The sequence below is a fragment of the Teleopsis dalmanni genome, chromosome 2 (assembly GCF_002237135.1).
Source record: "Teleopsis dalmanni isolate 2A chromosome 2, ASM223713v2, whole genome shotgun sequence".
Lineage (NCBI taxonomy): Eukaryota > Metazoa > Arthropoda > Insecta > Diptera > Diopsidae > Teleopsis > Teleopsis dalmanni.
Window position 1 is genome coordinate 23,082,768 of NC_051847.1, and position 17,685 is coordinate 23,100,452.

Consider the following 17,685-nt stretch of genomic DNA (forward strand, 5'->3'; position numbering starts at 1 on the left):
TTGAATGATATTTAATTGCAGGGTCTAAACTACATATACATTGAAATAAAAATTTGTACGTATCCTGTTGGGAGCATTTGAATGATGTTATATTTAATTATAAAAATTTGATCGAAATCTTGATCTCATCGTTTCAATTCGTCTCAGTATTATATTTATGAAAAACACAATAAACAAAATAATGATCGTCGTTCACTTTATTTAAAGATCTAGAAAATGTAGGTGACTTTTATAAACTAAAATCATAAAGTCTCTCTCTGAAATTCAGATCAAGATTGTCAAATAGATTTAAACACCAATATAATTCAGAAGGATCAAATAAGTTGATATTTAGTTGAGATAAAATATATTGATATTTAATATATAGTATATAGTTAAATATATAGGTAAATTGAATAGATTAATATTTAGATGAGTTTAAATATACTGATTTAAGCGAGACAGAATATTTGTAGGCTAAAGAAATAAAAGAATTATCAAATAATATATTATATATAAATAATAAAATAATAGCTTTTCAAATTCTATGTTTTAAGTACATTTATGTTTAGAGTACATACTAAGAAAAATCTCTTACAAGGTTTTATACCTATATAACTATATTTGTTTTTATTATTACTAAACATATTTTCATTTTTAATTTTGTGTAGTTTAAAAACTTCATCAACTTAGCATTGATATACATAACAATTTCTTAAAAGGTCAAATTATATTAAAAATATTTTATGATTTTAAGTTCGTTCAAAATTGTAGTGTCTCTGAAAATTTAAAATATACTGTGATAATTTCCATTAATTTTAGGAAAATGGTTCCTGGTAATCCTGTGCATGATGATGATGATGTAGACTATGCGGGATCAACAAGTTCTGCAGACGAATATTCTTCCAGATCAGACGAAGAATCAGACCCGCCAGAACAGACTTCAGAGAAATTGAATGAGCTGAAGTTAATTTTTGATCTTGACTTTGTGGGCTGCGAAGCCAAGTGGAGTCTTTTTGTCGCTGCTGCAGTCAATTATAGATGGGAAGAACTGTTACATCCAATACCTCACCGTTACAAAGGCAACACAATTGAACATATTGAACGTTTATTAAGAACAATAAGCGAGACTCCTAAATTAAGTATTTTATATGAATGTGCAATACAAAAAGATTATGCTGCCTGTAATCCATATGTTGTTGAAGTCTTGCATTGGCTACTGTTAACAATGGTTGAACCAGCATTTCGTTTAATAAATGCGGAAGAGTTCGAAATGATAATAAATACTTTCGACTTAACTGTGTCCGGGCAAAGTCCAACGCATGTTTTTCAAACATGTGTTGACGCGCATAGTGAAGAAGAGTGTACTTTCCGAAACATATCCTCAAATTTCTGTTGTAAATATGCTTTATGGGGTGCAGCACTATACAAATTTTATTCAATTTTATTTAATGGATTTAGAGCTGAAAAATCAGAAAATGAATATATACATTTAACGACGGATCTTTCCCAAAGCTTGACTCATAGCATTGCCGAACCATGTTGGGGACGATCAAGTTGCGGTATAGTTTTAAGATGTGTCGGACTATGCGAGTATGTAGAACATCCGGACTTTGTCAAATTTCGAAAAGATCCTAATCAAAAATATACCAACGTGTTTGTTAAAAATGGAGAAATGATTCGTCTGCGATATATTATATTTTTTGGAGAAAAATTGCCTTCTCTACCTTCTGTTGCAGATTCTGAAGTAGTTGATGCAATTGTTTCCGTTAGCCCTCTCAAATATAAAAATGAGAAGAAGTGTTTAGCAATAGGTTGCTATGCAGCAGCTGCTATTTCTCTAGGTTTTATGTACCAACATAATACATTGGGATTAAAGGCATTTATGGATCATAAATTAAACCAAATGCTTCAAAAATTGTTGATATAATTTTTTACATAAATCCGATATATATGAACGAACAATGTTTTAAAGAAATTTAATATTAATATAAGAATAAAACTGTCACAGTTTTATATCTATGCACCTTTTTGGCTTTTATTTTAATATTAAAAAAGACCAGGCGATGTTTTATGAATAGGTAGAAGAATTTATGTTTTATAATTTAGGTTTGTAGTTTCCAGAACCAAATTTTGAGAATTTAAAAAGAGAATTTTATTCTCTCTCTGTATTGTAAGGATTTACTACAAGGTAGTTTAATTTCAATTGCTACATATCAAATATAAGAATTAACTTGAAAGATCAGCTGGTTTCCGCAAGTAAAAACGTTTTCTTGACGGCCACAGTAAAACTAAAATGATAATTGATATCAGCCAATTATTATTATTATTATTTAAAATAGGCTATTTGTGCACCCCGACCTAAAAGATCTATTGTGCGCCTATAGGCCCAACTAGGACAATTTTAGACTATTTATAAATCTTATAATTGCAGTGGGCTTAATTTTACCTATTTGATTTGGGACCAGGGTCCCGCTACCAAGGTAATCGAGTCTACGTCTTGCCACCGCTGGGCAGTTGCATAGAACATGTTCTGATGTTTCCTTCTCCTCATGACAGAGTCGACAGGAATCACTTTCTACCGCACCTATAATCTTCATGTGGTAGATTTTGATATCATTTCTGCTAAGGTTGATGATAGCATCAACTTTGATGTGTTCAGGATCAATGAATCTTTTTGACTGTCGCATGCCTGTTTGGGCTCTCCAGTATTCAAGTAGATGCTGTTTCTCCCGTTCACATAATAAGTTGTTTGTGAAGCTATTTGTTACCCCGCAGAAGGGCTCTGGCCCAATGAAAGGAGTACATGCACCCTTCTTTGCTAATATGTCTGCTATTTCATTGCCCTCATGCCCCTCGTGTCCCGGTACCCACATAAGAGTAACATAGTTCCTCGATGCTAGGGTGTTGAGAAGTTGAAAGCATTCCCAAACCAGCTTTGATTGGAATAAGGATTTTGCTAAAGATTTTAGAGCTGCTTGGCTGTCTGATAGAATGCATATGTTGGTACCTCGGGTGCCCCTACGTATGCATTCTCTTGCACAAACTCTAAGGCATGGACCTCTGCCTGAAAAATGGAAGCAGTTTTTCCCATTGCGATTGCTTTACGGAAGTTTGGTCCCATAACTCCTGCTCCTGCACTGCCATTATCCATTTTGGACCCATCAGTATACCATAATTGAGAGCCCTGCTTTAAGTTTATTTTATTATTTCTCCAAGTTGATCGGTCACTAATGACCACTTCGAATTCCCTAGAGAAAGCTAATTTTCTATTCATCTTGTCGAAGACCTTAAGGCACGGAGAATTCCAGATTTCATCTAGAATCTTTGCGTGTCCTGTCAGATTGCCCTCTTTAAGATTACCTAGATAAGGAAGCCTTAGTGCAGCACTGGTCGCAGTCCTTTTAACTGTAAATATCAGCCAATAGTTTCAAATAAGATTTTTTGAAGATTCAAGAATAATGTTCCCTGTTAATAAATTTCCGGAACTTCATCTGAAACAATGAAGGCCATGAGGTCCCGCTGACCTTAATTAGCGATTTTTTGGCATTTTGTCGCCACATTCCGTTGCAAAAATCTTTAAAATATAAAACGGTAAAAATTAAATCCATCCCGTCAAATTCAGTTAATTTAATAAATCTTTCATCCTTATCCATAAACAGTCTGATAAAGATCGTATTTAAAGAGTTTCCTTTAAGCTGATGATCACAAAAAATGAGTTTATTGAATATCTAATTATATTAAATATCTATCATGTCTGAAGTGGTACATTATCATATGGGTTCTTATATTATTATAAAAGATTATTTCGGGCACACTTGCAGAGACCTGTGTTCGCCCATTCAATTTTTAGTATTTAAGAACATAAAGACTGATGAAAATATATTAATCCCAAAAAAAGAAGTTCAGTTTAAAAATGTACAATATCTCAAAAACTTTTATTATTATATTATTATATTATTATATTAACTGTGAGGTTTCTTCATAACCTCTCTCAACGCCTTGACTGGATTATTGTTTCTCACTTTATCAGACTAAACAATAACTAATCTCAGATCTGCATACCTCCCCGAGGAGCATGTAACCATTCTGGTAAGCCTGTCAGTTTTCGTAAAAACTTTTATCTTATTTTAATATTCGATATCAATATTTACTAAATCAATGAGAGAGAGAGAGAGAAAGAGAGTGTATGGTTTAGCTATAATATTTATGATAACATCTATGATTTTTGGTTAATTTCCTTATAAAATGAAATGGAAAATATTTCGGTTACATTTTGTAAACACTAAAAGTCTTTTATAACAATTCAATTTGTCAAAAATAATTTAAAATAAAAAACTTTGAAAATTCAAAAACAATTTTTGACAGCGTAATAAATCGCATGAAAGCCTTTGGCAATTTGTTATGTGCTTTGATAATACTTTCAAAATTCCATTTAGTACCTCACACCTCAACCCAAGCCAGACGAAAAATCCATCAAATAAGAATAACAAAAAAAAGGTGCCTTGAACAATATTGAACAACATTTTTAGAACAAAAATCAATTAAATACACTTCCGCTTGCCCTTAGCAGATGCGAAAGTCAAAGGAAGTGCTCCAAAAATGTTGCTTCAACAAAAACAACAACAACAACAACGGCAATTGCATACGCAATTGCTTAGCTGAAAAACTGAATTAAAATGAAAGGAAGCAATTTTTATTTTTAAAAAACATTTTGAAAAATTAAACACAAAGCAAAAATGTAAAAATTTATTAAAAAAAAAATAAATAAATAATGTAAAAGAAAGAGAACTGCGTTAATAATAAAATATTTACCGGGAAAAAATAAGGAAAATAAAATATTTACGAAATGTTGAATAACAGCAAAAACAACGGTGGCAGTGTGGCAGCGTGGCGTCGTGGCTACACTGCCATTTCCGCTTCAATAAGCATTAACGACCACAGTTTAAACCTTAAACCAATTTGGAAAAAAAGCTGCCAAATTTCGTAGTGAAAGAGATAAAATGTGTACGTGCGTGTATTTGTGTAACTCAAACTGTGTAAATAAAATTCGTTACACTTTGCGTTTACACTGCTCATCTACGCTGCTGCAGTGAAGTAGATACATACGCTGCAGTTGGCACTTAATAAATTCACTAAAATTTACAATACAATTTTTTTTCTCATCTTTTGAAATATTTAATTTTTTTTTCGTAGTAAATTTATCACTAATGGTGGGTGTCAATGTATGTCACTGCGGCATGCTACCAAAAACAAAAAAAAACAGGAGCGGAAATGAAAAATCACACAACAACATCACACTTCATAAATATAATTTAACATGTTCACACTTGTGAAAACAGTCAAAGAACCGTTACAAGAGGATAGCAACAACAACAACATCAACATCAACAACCAAAACCAATTATCAGCAACAGCAATGGCAATGGCAGTGGCTGTGGCAGCGGCAGGGACAGCGACAGTGGCAACACTACTCAACCGAAGTTCTTTGGGAATTGTTGAAGAACAACCGAGAAATACCAACCAAACATCTACGGGAACAACAGAAAAATAGTAAATTACAACTGCGCTCCTCAACGAAACAATGGAAATAACAAATGACAATTGGCACAAATGTTTTGAAATGAAATAAAACCGACTGGCAACACTGGACGCAACTTTTGATGACTTCGAAAATGTATGCTTTAAGTTTTTGTAAAGAACAAAGCTATAAAATACATATAAAACCGAAGGAAAAAAAGTGAAATTAATTTTAGTTTGAATTTGTTTCAAATTTTTCTAACATTCCAACATATGTACTTAAGGCTTTTTTTCCATCACTAATTTTTTTTGAAAAATTATTTCTAAATGACAGTAGCAATATTTAATTAAAAGAAATGAAAAATTCAAGAATTTTTATTACATATAAAAAGTGAGTACTTTTATTCTACGTAAGTGTGCATATAAAAACCGTATGCTGTCATTGTAGAATATAAGGTTAGGTTAGATTGGAGTGGCAGCCTTGTACAAAAACGCCCACTTGAACTTAAATAATGGCCCGTCACGATATCATGGATTAGCGTTGTACATATGCAGAATAGAGGTCAGTAAACGATAAGTCTATAAACTTGTGCAAGTCCTTAGTTTTGCAGGATGACAGCTTCTTCACGGCGGTAAGAAAAGGGGCTTCAAATATTTTAAATCTTTCCTTAGCCAACAATGGACACTAAGATGTAAGGTAAAGTACAGTTAGCTTCGCAGGATGACGGCTTCGTCAGATCGGTAAAAAAAGAGGCTCAACGATTTCAAGTCTTCTCTTAGTCAATAATGGACACTGAGACATATGATGGAGTATAGTTTGCTCTTTATCTGCTGAGTCACAACCAACTCTAATGTTATTATAGGCTAGACCCAATCTCATAGCATATTTTCTTAGTATGCAGTGACCCGTTTGTACTGATACTTGCAATGCTTTTGTTGAAGCAACAGACCGGTAGTTTCTTGTGCAGAGTTAGACCAACTCAATTCTGAGATGTGACAAAAGTGTTCATTTACCTAATTTTAGTTAGCTGTGCTCAGAGAATGTAAGGTGGTAGGGTGGTAAGAGAAATACTAATATATGCTCCCATTGTACAATATGTAGTGGTTGCGAAAGTATGAATATATAGTCTATAATCATAATGATTATTCTTAAATAAATGCAAAATAAATATCTAAATGTTCATTTACATTTGGTCACATTATTTCAGCAAACATGTAAAAGATCCATTTTAATTCAACAACTGTCTTCATATATCATCCCACATTATTTATCCTTTAAATCAAAGAAAGTTTTATAAAATTCTTTTTGACATTTCATGTGAAAATATCATCACCGTTTTCTACTTGCTAAAGGGGAAACTCAATGCATCGCGTATAAATATTTAATCTTTTCTATGTATCTTAATATGTAATTAATGTATATATACTTATAATACTATTTGTATAGTTTCCACTGAGGAATAATGTCGCCATTGCTGAAGTGATAGCCTTAAAAAATATTTAATTTATTATTTTTTAGTCTTACAAGTAAAAAATAAATAAAAAGAATAATATAAAATATATAAAGAGAATATTTTACTTAAGATTATTTTGCAGGTTTGAAACTAAAATTTTTTGAATTTTATTATAAACGAAAAAAAAAATAAAAAAAAATAGTTTTAACAACAAAGAAGAGATTAACGTGACTTTTTATATTTTATAAAAAAATTGTATGTTGTTCGGGTGTTTCCTTTTTACTAAGTTTTTATGATTATTTTTAGAAGAAAAGTAAATGTGTAGTATTATTTCCTTTGATAAATTTAAGCTATAAAAATTTAAGAATCACGAAATTTTATTTAAAATTTGTTATAAGTAACATACAATGAAATATTGCTTATATATATGTAGTAAAGACACGAAATCAACTGACACTCATTACGAAATTGTTCACACTTAGCATCCAGATGCTATACTAAAGGCCATTCAATTTTATATCCTTTATTGTGGTACCAGCAGTTGTGACCTGTTAAATTCATTCATTTGCTAAATGTTCATTACGTTGTTCATCACTTGTCTTTTTTTGGTTTACGTTTTTTTTTGTGTGTTTTGAATAAGTTCCTAGTATGAAATTACTGCTTTTCAGTTGCATTTTTTTATGATAGAAAAGGGTTTGATAATAAAAATTTCTTTTTCTATTATTTAAAATTTAAAAATAAAATGAAAAATAAAAAAGTATAGTTTACTGATTGGTATTATCCACTTAAACGACTTCTGTATTACAAAGAAATATTAATAATACACAAGACAACATCGTTGTTGTTACAGATTTGTTTGTTTTTTGTTTTTGCAGTTGCATTGTGTTCTTCTGCTCAACTACCTTCCAATTCAACTTAAATCTGTACATTGTGTAGCCAAGAATGATGAAAATTAAGTGTTGAAGAAATAGGAAATAAATTTAAAATAATTGCATCAATAAATTTGTATAGTTTAGTAGAAAATCTCTATATAAACATTTTCAATATTTAAAGTAGACTCTCCGTCAAAAATATTTTAAAATCCTTGATTATCGTTATACCACGTGTAGACATATCCTTGTTTGAACAAATACTTGTCCTTTTTTGTACTGAAAACAAAATATGTTAATAATATACACAAAATTTCGTTTGTCACATCAGCAGTCAAAAACATTCTAAATAAAAATGACTAAGATGACTATTCCGTTATCAAGAGATGAGTGCATTTTTATCAAAGGAATATCAAACGAAAAGCAGTAAAACCAAAAGGCAAAGGGAAAACGTTAATTTTCAATTTGCATTAAAATAAACACAAACACAACTTGAAACATAGAAAATTGTCCTTCGGATCTTCGTTCCATCTTCCTACTACTTTTGACTCCTTTCTGGCTCAGAATTTGTACTGCAACTCAAGGAAGAATTATGCACAGCAATGTTAAAAAGGCACAAAACTGTTTCACTCTAGTATTTACTACACTTTAAGAATAAGAAATATTTCTCGAAATGTATGGGTATCACATGGATCTACAATAAAGTGAAAAAGTAGCAACAACGTTTACGCATCTCTCTGTAGCATTGAAAAAAAAACGGAGTAAAAAATGTACAGCAGGAAAAATACTTGAAAGTTTTCGCGGTTGACAAAGCGAGAAATTGTTTTTCTTAACAACATTTTCCAACTTTCTCAGGAATTTAGGAGCAATACACAGCACATTACAATATCCATAAATATAAAATAAAATTTAACAGATTTTTTTAATTTTTCCGTTTCTTCCTTATTTGAAACAAATTTTGAAGAAGTTTTAATTTTTTTTTTATTATTTAGTGTAGAAGAATTGTGCCATAAGCAAATCCGAATAAAGTATTTCGCAATAAGTGTGTACATATAAAAAATATATATAAAAATTATATTAAAATATACTTGTATTACTTTAATTTTTACAGAATAAAAGTATTTGTGTTATCTACTATAGTCATGTGTCTATGTATTAAAACTCCTCCTATATTGTTAATCTACAAGCTGACCCCAACTACACTATAACCAACTCCAAACTGCTATAATTCTCAAAGTCATGACAAGACTGTCTCAAAATTTCGTCTTATATTTTTTTTTATAATGGTGAGAATGCACTTGTATATCAGTTTCTAATAGTGTGATAATACTGTATGAAAGTGGAAAACGGAACTGAGGTTTTAAAGTCGGTTTTGTTTCTTAGGATTTTAACTTTTATTTTGATCGTATTCCTATATGATTTTCCGCTTTTGCTTTTATCAGGATAATTCCTAATATAATAAATTTAAAACAAAAAAGGAACTGAGGTTGCTAACAGGTTTTTCGATGGGTCATCATGACTTGCTTTATCATAATTTATTGTAAAGCATGAGTCTGTATGAAGAGACAAAAAGGTCTCGCCTTCGTTTTGAATGGGGTTGAGATATCTGGTCACATTCTTTTTGACTGTCCGGCGTTGATTTGGATCACGAGTAGATTTCTAGGGCGAAAGTTCCTATCCTCATTCAAAGTTAGGATGCCTTCAGTAGCTGAAATATTTATTTTAATCGAAAAGCGTAGTGTCTTCTGTTTAGTAAGGGTCGGTAACTAACACAAAATATCAATCATGATCAGCAGTATTCTTCTCCCCGACATACAGTACCATGTTGATTTTTTATCTATTTTCTTTCATAGATGTATGGAAATAGACATAACACACTTCTTTAAAGAACACCGGTAGTAGTTATGTATCAACCAGAAAGGGACTTATTATCTATCTTCTTTCATAGATGTATAGAAATAGACATAACACACTTCTTTAAAGAAAACCGGCAGTAGTTATATATCAACTGGAAGGGGATTCGTCATTTGATAATTGACAATTACGTTGCAACAAATATAAGGTGAAGAATTTGTTGTAATTTTTTAATAAAAATAAAATAATAAGCGTTTCTCCTAAAAAAATTCTGGGCTCCTGTTTAATATTCAAAAAATTAAAGAATTTTTTTTGATAATGATTTTTTCTAAAATATTATAAATTAAACACATATATTTTAGAATGGAATTTCTCTTCAGTAAATAAATGTTCTGTTTATCTAAATTAGCATGAGCACATCAATTTACACAGGAATTTATAAAAGATACATAAAGGTAACAAATTACTGCAATTAATATCAGAAGTTAAATTATTACAAGGAGACTCAACTTAAATATGCTTTTGGGTGCAATTGACAAATTTGAACATCTGGGAAGGAGTTAATTATTAGGGACTTGTTAACGAAGTTTTGCAATTTCAGTCTAAATTTCACTCATGACTGAGTTCTGCACCGCATCAAGGGAAGCAACTGACTTTATACATTTGTGAAGGTATCCAAATATGCAATTAATTATACCGTTATTTTAAAAAGCAAAATTAATTACAAATGTAATGAAATTATATTAAATTTAAGATAATGAAACCATATGAGTTTCGATTTTAACTTATATAAACTTTATAAAATGATATAATAACACAGCTCGACTAGGGGCGAAAGTGATAGTTTTGCAATAAAAAAATTTATTTAAAAAAAAGAGAAAACTAATTTAAATATTACAGTTCACAATATTTATTTTAATAATTCATATAGAATTCTATTAAATTTTAATATTTACTATATCATCCTTAATCGAAGAAAAAATATTAAAATGCAAGTAAAACTCACTAGACGGTCACCCCTGCGCTTGCTTACCAACCAAGTCATCCCAATGTACTCACCATCTACCTCCGCCAAGTCCATGCTTTATGGCTTAAATTAACCTAGTCCTAACCTTAAGAGTTATTAAGTCTTTTGCCTATATCTCTCTCTACCAATTACTGAATTAAGTTTCCACATGGCTGTGGAAATCTTCTCCATTCATTTAAAGAGGTAATTCAAGTCATACACTATGGCTTTTGATGCTTTCCAAAAAACAAGTGGCTAGATGATGATCAATGCCAAGTAGGTTACATTTCACCTTAAAAATGAAGAGAATGGACTAATTACATAAACATAAAGCATAAAGATTCAAAATATACAAAATATCTTGTGACATTTGAGAAAGGTACTTCTCGGAAGGTTTCAGATAAGATAGTGCAAGCAGCTCTGTAATGAAATTCTCAACGACCAAGAACTGGAGAATGTTTCAAAAAGACCTGGTGAAGAAGAATTATTACTTAATCCTTAAGAAAATTAAAATTTTTAGCTATTAACCGTAATTTGTTGAAATTCCAAGTTGATCACTATAGTTGTTAGTGACTATCATGGGTTGTAACCTATATCTTCTGGACGCTAAAGCTGGACATTCACAGAGAAAGTGTTGGGAAATAATATTTTGGATTATTTTCATTCTTACTTGTAGTGTTATTATCAGAAGAGACAATGGTTCCTTGCGATCTGTGGGATCTATTGTGTTAAGAAATTTGAGTAATGTACGTATTTGCATTGCCAATTTATGAGGTTGCATATAACTTAGTTTTATATGTTATATTTTAAGTTTTTTTAAATTTTCGCTCTACATTTCACAGAATTCTTTTGAATATTCAATAAAAATTATCGCCTTCAGTATTTTCATTGTGAAAGTAGGAAGCGTGATTAAACTTTATAATTAAAATATTAAATCTAATTAAGTTATAATAAACTGCATTATAATTTAATTAGCTTTAATATACAGACATAATTGAGATTAAATAATAATTTTATTATCAGCCACAATTGAATACTCTAAGAAACAATGTGAACATTGAAAAAAAGTCTCTGAGATTTGAAGGACGTGATTTTGCGAGGATTCTGCGAATTGAGGTAAAATCTTAATGCGTCTAATTAATGCCTCGCATTAAGCAGAAGAAAGCGATTTTTTCATTCACACTTAAGCTCATTTGCAGGCATAAAGAAAAGTTAATATCACGACAAAGCTTATGCAATAAAGCTGCTTATCCTTGAGAGTCCTTGTGGCATTATATTGGTGAAAGGTAAAAATAAAAGAAGAAAGTATGGAAAGGAAAAAAAATATGGCATAGCTTATGAGTACGACTAATTTCGCAAATCGCATTATGGCAGGTGTTTAACATGAAAATGTAAATGCAAATGTTAATGCAATTGACTTTTTATGTTCATGGGATGTTGATATATGTGTCTGCCTCTGTGTCTGTGTATAAGTATAAGTAGTTGTGGTTTGAGAGAGTTCTTAAATATATGTAATGGTGATTCTGAATATGAGCATCAGGTAATTTATGTATTTGACTTACTGATACACAAAAGCACAATACGCTAACCACTTCAACGTGAGCAAATGAATTGACAGTCACATACACGTATCCATGTCAACTTAATTGTGACATTATCCTTGTGGCATAAGTGATAATTAGCAGCTTCTTTAAGGTTATTCAAGCCAATGCAATCGCAGAGCACTACTTTAAGATTTCTTGCATTGTATTTGTCGTTAAGTAGTTTATCAATTTATTTACATGGTAAGGATTCGCATAATACTCGCATAATACTCGCATAATAATGCAATATAATACGAGTGTACTTTATATGAGACTTTAAATATGTAGTGGTGTTAATGTTCCATTAAGGCAGTACTTACTATTGGTGTCTTCCCACATTTACAATTGGAAATCTGCAGTTATAGTAGTATTTCCAATACTCGTAAAAGACACAATGAGTTGGAAATCGAGAGTGTGTAAGTGTGCATTAAAGACAGAGTATTAAAATTATTTACTTCTGTAGCTGCTTACGCTAATTCAGAACTGGACTCCCTTAAAAGAAATGCAATAGGATATGCTGGGCTTCAAACTATTTTTCAATAAATTAATCTAAATAAATTATTGTCATATCATGTCAATGGAGCTCTTGTTAGAGTGGATCATTCAAGAGTATCTATATATTATTGAGTAAAAGTGCAAGAAGAGTAAATAAAGAAACAGAAGAGGAATATTAATATATTATTTGATTTTTATATGTTTTCCAATATATAGTGATTATTACAATCTATTACATTATCTTTTATCCGATTTTTAATATTCTATGGATATTGCATTTATGATTGTATTGAATTATATGCTTTCTGTAATTTGTGAAAAATATATTTGAAATCTCCTTGCAACTGTGGAAAAATTTGTCTAAGACATAAGTCTCTATTATTGTTTAAATAAGGCATATATCAAAAGAAAGCTGCTCAAATCATAAAAAAAGGAAGGTTAAGTCATCAAAATACGAGTATACAGTTTAATTGGCAACAATTTTTCCAAAAAAAAAAAGAAAATAAAGGATAACAGAGTGTACGAAAAGCTTAATTGGTAAAATGTTTGTTAAGTTTGCTCTATTTTCACTTGAAATTTTCTTCTTTCATATCTATGTATTTTTTTCACATTTAAAGCCGGAATATATTGCTGTGTAAAGAAAGAAATATGCTTTTGTGCGGAAAGAAATTTGTAGGCTATTCTGTAAATGAAAATATGGCAACGTCAAAAAGGTCAGAAGGTTAACATATAGCCAAAGGCTAAACACAAGAAGGCGGGGGCAGGTGGTACTACACTTGGGTACGTTGCAATAACTTGCAACCAAGCTTAACCACGACACTCGATGTTGACTTTGGTCGCTGTCGCTGCTGCTTTTAGTGGTTATGATATCCAGTCTAAATATGTGTTAGAAGGTATATTCTTGCAAAGAGTTTCGTATAAATTGGTGCACTTTACATGAAAATATCGTGCCAGTAAGCACTTTGACCTTTCTTTGATATATAACAATGTTGAAATAAGAAAAAAAATTAATAACTAAAATAATTGCTTTTTAAAAAAAAATCAATATTTTGACTTTAAGTGAAATATGTAATAAAATAATATGAAATGCTAAGAAAAATTGTATTGGCTAACCTATAGTGAATAATATTAATAAATAAAAGTAGTTTTAGGTGTTTTATATTATCTGCACAAAAATGATTAATATTTATGTACAATTTTCCTCTCACCACATGGCGCCAAAAATGCTTCAATTTATATATAATTAAGAATTGAAAGTAAAATGATAATTGAATTAATTAAATATTTATTTGGTATTTATTCTAATAAATAATATTTTAAACACTAAGAGAAATTTTATTAAATTTAAATTTAAAATTACTCTGAGGAAAACTCACCATCACAAACGCATTCATTTTAATCAAATTGATTTAGTGTCCTTTTGCAACGTTTCAATTTATTTAATGTCAGGTAATTTATTATGTTTGTCTAGTTGTGTGTTGCTATTTCATATAAGAATTCATGTATCCTTATAAGCCAATGTTAATGCTAATGTTCGCAAACTTACTGAATCTATGGCAACTACCATAAATTGTAGGCAAAAGACACATATGTATGCAGTTATGTGCTCCATTAATAGCATATTTTATCCTGCACGAGCTTCTGATTTCATGCATTTATGTCCTTTCGCTACGCAACTTAATATTTCTTAAACTTAAGTTGCTCTTTAAAAATATTAATTTCAAAAATTTATTAAAATATAGAAAATTATTTAATATTTAGAACTATTTGGAATAATATTTAGAACTATGTATTATTATTGTAATTTGCCCTTAGTTACATATCAGTTTCTAATTAAAGTTTATAATTTTTATTTGGGCAATTTACCAAATTAGATGTAGTTATTTTGTTATATTTATATTCTGACTTAAGGATATTTGCAATATAATTAATATTTTTTCTTTACTAAAAGACATACAATGGTTTCAATTTCTTCTAATGACTTCTGCATAATGTCTTGCTCTTCTAGGTTTTTGGAAGGATTTGTTTATTTTTAATTAAAGCTAAACTAAAATAAACTAATCTTATTTATATAATTTAAAATATATATTTTTATTTAATTATTCCTTATTTATTAGAAATTGAATTAAAAATTGTGTAAGCGAATAAAAAAAATATCATTTTGGTTGAATATGAATAGAGGTAACTGAAGGATTAGTTGGATTAAAATTATCTGAGTTATTTGGTCGATAATAAATTGTCTTGTGATACCTTTGAAATTAAAGTGAGGAGGAAAATATATTTTGTCAATATTTGAGTTTAATAATATTGAATTATTTCTGCCTGTTAAGAATAATACAATAAATGGTAAAATAAAATCAAAGGTATGAAATCGAGCTTGTGCAACATTAACAACTGCAAATCCATCTCATACTTACTGAACTAGATCAATTCCTACATAAGGTACTACAGATAAAACATTTCTAATTACTATAGCTCCTCAAAAAACTATATGTCTTTAAGGTATTATATGTCCTATAAAAGTAGTCTATATTACTAAAAAAAACTAACCTTTCAAGTTTGTGCACATTTAAATGAATTATAATAATGGATTCGAAAATTAAATAATAAAATTATGAAATTATAATAAAAATCACAATATATATTTAAATTTGTGTATTTGACAATATTCGCAGCAGCTGCATAGTTAGTTAAAAATTAAAAAATTTAAAGATAATAAAGTTTTATTGTAACAATTCACTACAATTTGAAAACCGTCTTTTGAAAACAATAGTTCATATTGAGAAAATAGTTTCATACGTTATATAATTGACACTAAGAATAGGAAGCTGATATATGACCAAAAAATCTACCGTCACGGGTGTGTAACGTTCAGCAAGGTCTTAAATACTACTATTCGCCAGCTAGAAATTGCACAAAACCAAACACTGAGAAAACTTTTCAAAGTACCATTGTCCATTACGACGAATGACATCCTCAGGGACTTCAGGATTGATCCGATCAAAAAATACATAAAGTATTGAGCACTAAAACTATTCACGAAAACTGAAAGACTTAACAACACCGCGTTATCGAATCTCAGATTGGTTACAGACTCCTCAGGAAGGTATGCAGATTTGAGGTCAGTTATTGCTTAGTCTGATGAAGTGATAAACAATAATCCAGTCAAGGCGTAGAGAGAGGTTATGAAGAAACCTTGTAGTTAATAGAGAGTAAAATTGCTCAAGTGTGTACTGACTCAACTAGCCTCGACATAATAAAAAAATTCAAGTTGTTCAATTTAGTTTAATTTATTTCAAAATTGATTGAAATCCTTTAAATTTTTTACTCTAACAAAAATGAAAGTATTGAAATGAAAGCTCTTTTGTAGCAGAAATGAAAAACATGAATTAGACAAATAAAGCAAAATAATTATAAACAAAAGGTTAAATAAAAATAAACACAAATTAATAGAAGATCCAACAAAAAAAAAACTTAACATTTCTTATAATTGTATTTTATTTGTACTCTCATTAAATTCGGGTCACATGACGTATGAGTATCCTAAATATAATATATTTTTTCTTCATCGAAATATTTGAAAAAAAAGAATATTTCACTTTAAACTTTATATTGAAAATAGATTTTAATTTTTTTTATTTATTAAGTTTTGAATTTTTAAAAATCATTTTATGCCATTATTTACTCCAAACAGAAAATAAATTTCATTCAATTGGAAAATAATCAAATATCAAATTTTGAATAACTCGAAGTAGCAATTTTCCACAAATTCTTCTCGTCTGCAATGTCATGCAATATAAACAGAAATCAATGCACCTGAAGTATGTATCGATCAATTTGCGAATAATCCTTTGCCGTGAAACGAATATCTTAAGCACACATGTGCATTGTGGAAACGTTCCATCAATGTCAATGAATCAACTGTATAATTTTTGAATCAGTAACAAGACAGAAAACTAGAAACTTCGTAAACAATGGAATCCAAACAGTTCATAGATTTGTTTCAACTATTTTTTTTGTTTTTCTTTTTTTTTGTGTGTCTTGCAATAGTAGTCTGCAATAGTGCTTCATTTATCCATTGGTGAGTCAGTTCTTCAGTACATTTGTATTTTGTCACTATACCATTGTCAATGGCAATGATTTGTTAGCCAAATAGAGGAACAATTTTTTCCGTATTTTTACAATTTGCGCATTAGCCAAGGTGCAATAGTACTTGTATTATAGTTAGTAGCATCAGCAATAATTCGAAATCGTTCCTATGTATATGAAATGTATGTGTGGAACATAATCATACATATGGATATGCATATTGTCACAGTGTACAAATCGGAATATGTCAGTTCAAAAATTACTAGAACTTGAATACATTTCATATCACTACATAACAGCATTTCGTAACGAATTATTGTTAGCAACACTCGCCTCTGTATAGAGCTATACTTTGGGTGAAGTTAGACTAGGTTGTACCGGCGAATCAAAGTGATCCACTTAGACCCATTGGCCCATTATGTTGCCGTATAAGAAAAAAAATCAGAGGTTTAAAACCACCTTGATACTTTGGATTTTATTTAGTAATACTTGAGAGTCCGATAAATATATAAAAAAGGAAATATATGTAAAAAGTGATAACTGTTGTATTACTCTGAGATCTAAGTAAAGGATGTTAACTTTAAATACCCACTTATTTCATAAAAATTTCAGCAGGAGGTTTGTTGCAGTGGCAGACCATTAAATAACTTCCATGTACCTCAACTAGCGGTTTTTCTCCTCTTCGTTACTATACTCCTCGCAAGAACCACTGATATAGAGGAGTAAAGACTAAATCCATCCCAACGAATTTTAATTTATATTATTTTATTTTATTAAATTCCCTTTTACATAGCATATATGTTTCTCTTTAGTTAGTTGACTCTTTTTTTTCGAGC

The 17,685-nt window shown here is 30.0% G+C and overlaps 2 protein-coding genes across 3 annotated transcripts in view; both read left to right on the forward strand.

Moving 5' to 3' along the window:
- Window positions 1-17,685, forward strand: part of LOC119680282 (serine/threonine-protein kinase N) — a 463,907-nt gene that overhangs the window by 189,990 nt on the left and 256,232 nt on the right. The gene's annotated exons all lie outside the window — the stretch shown is intronic.
- LOC119680293 (protein mono-ADP-ribosyltransferase Parp16-like) lies at window positions 746-1,937 on the forward strand. Its single transcript, XM_038093045.1, has one exon. The coding sequence runs from the start codon at window positions 806-808 to the stop codon at window positions 1,907-1,909; it is 1,104 nt and encodes a 367-aa protein (XP_037948973.1). The 5' UTR covers window positions 746-805; the 3' UTR covers window positions 1,910-1,937.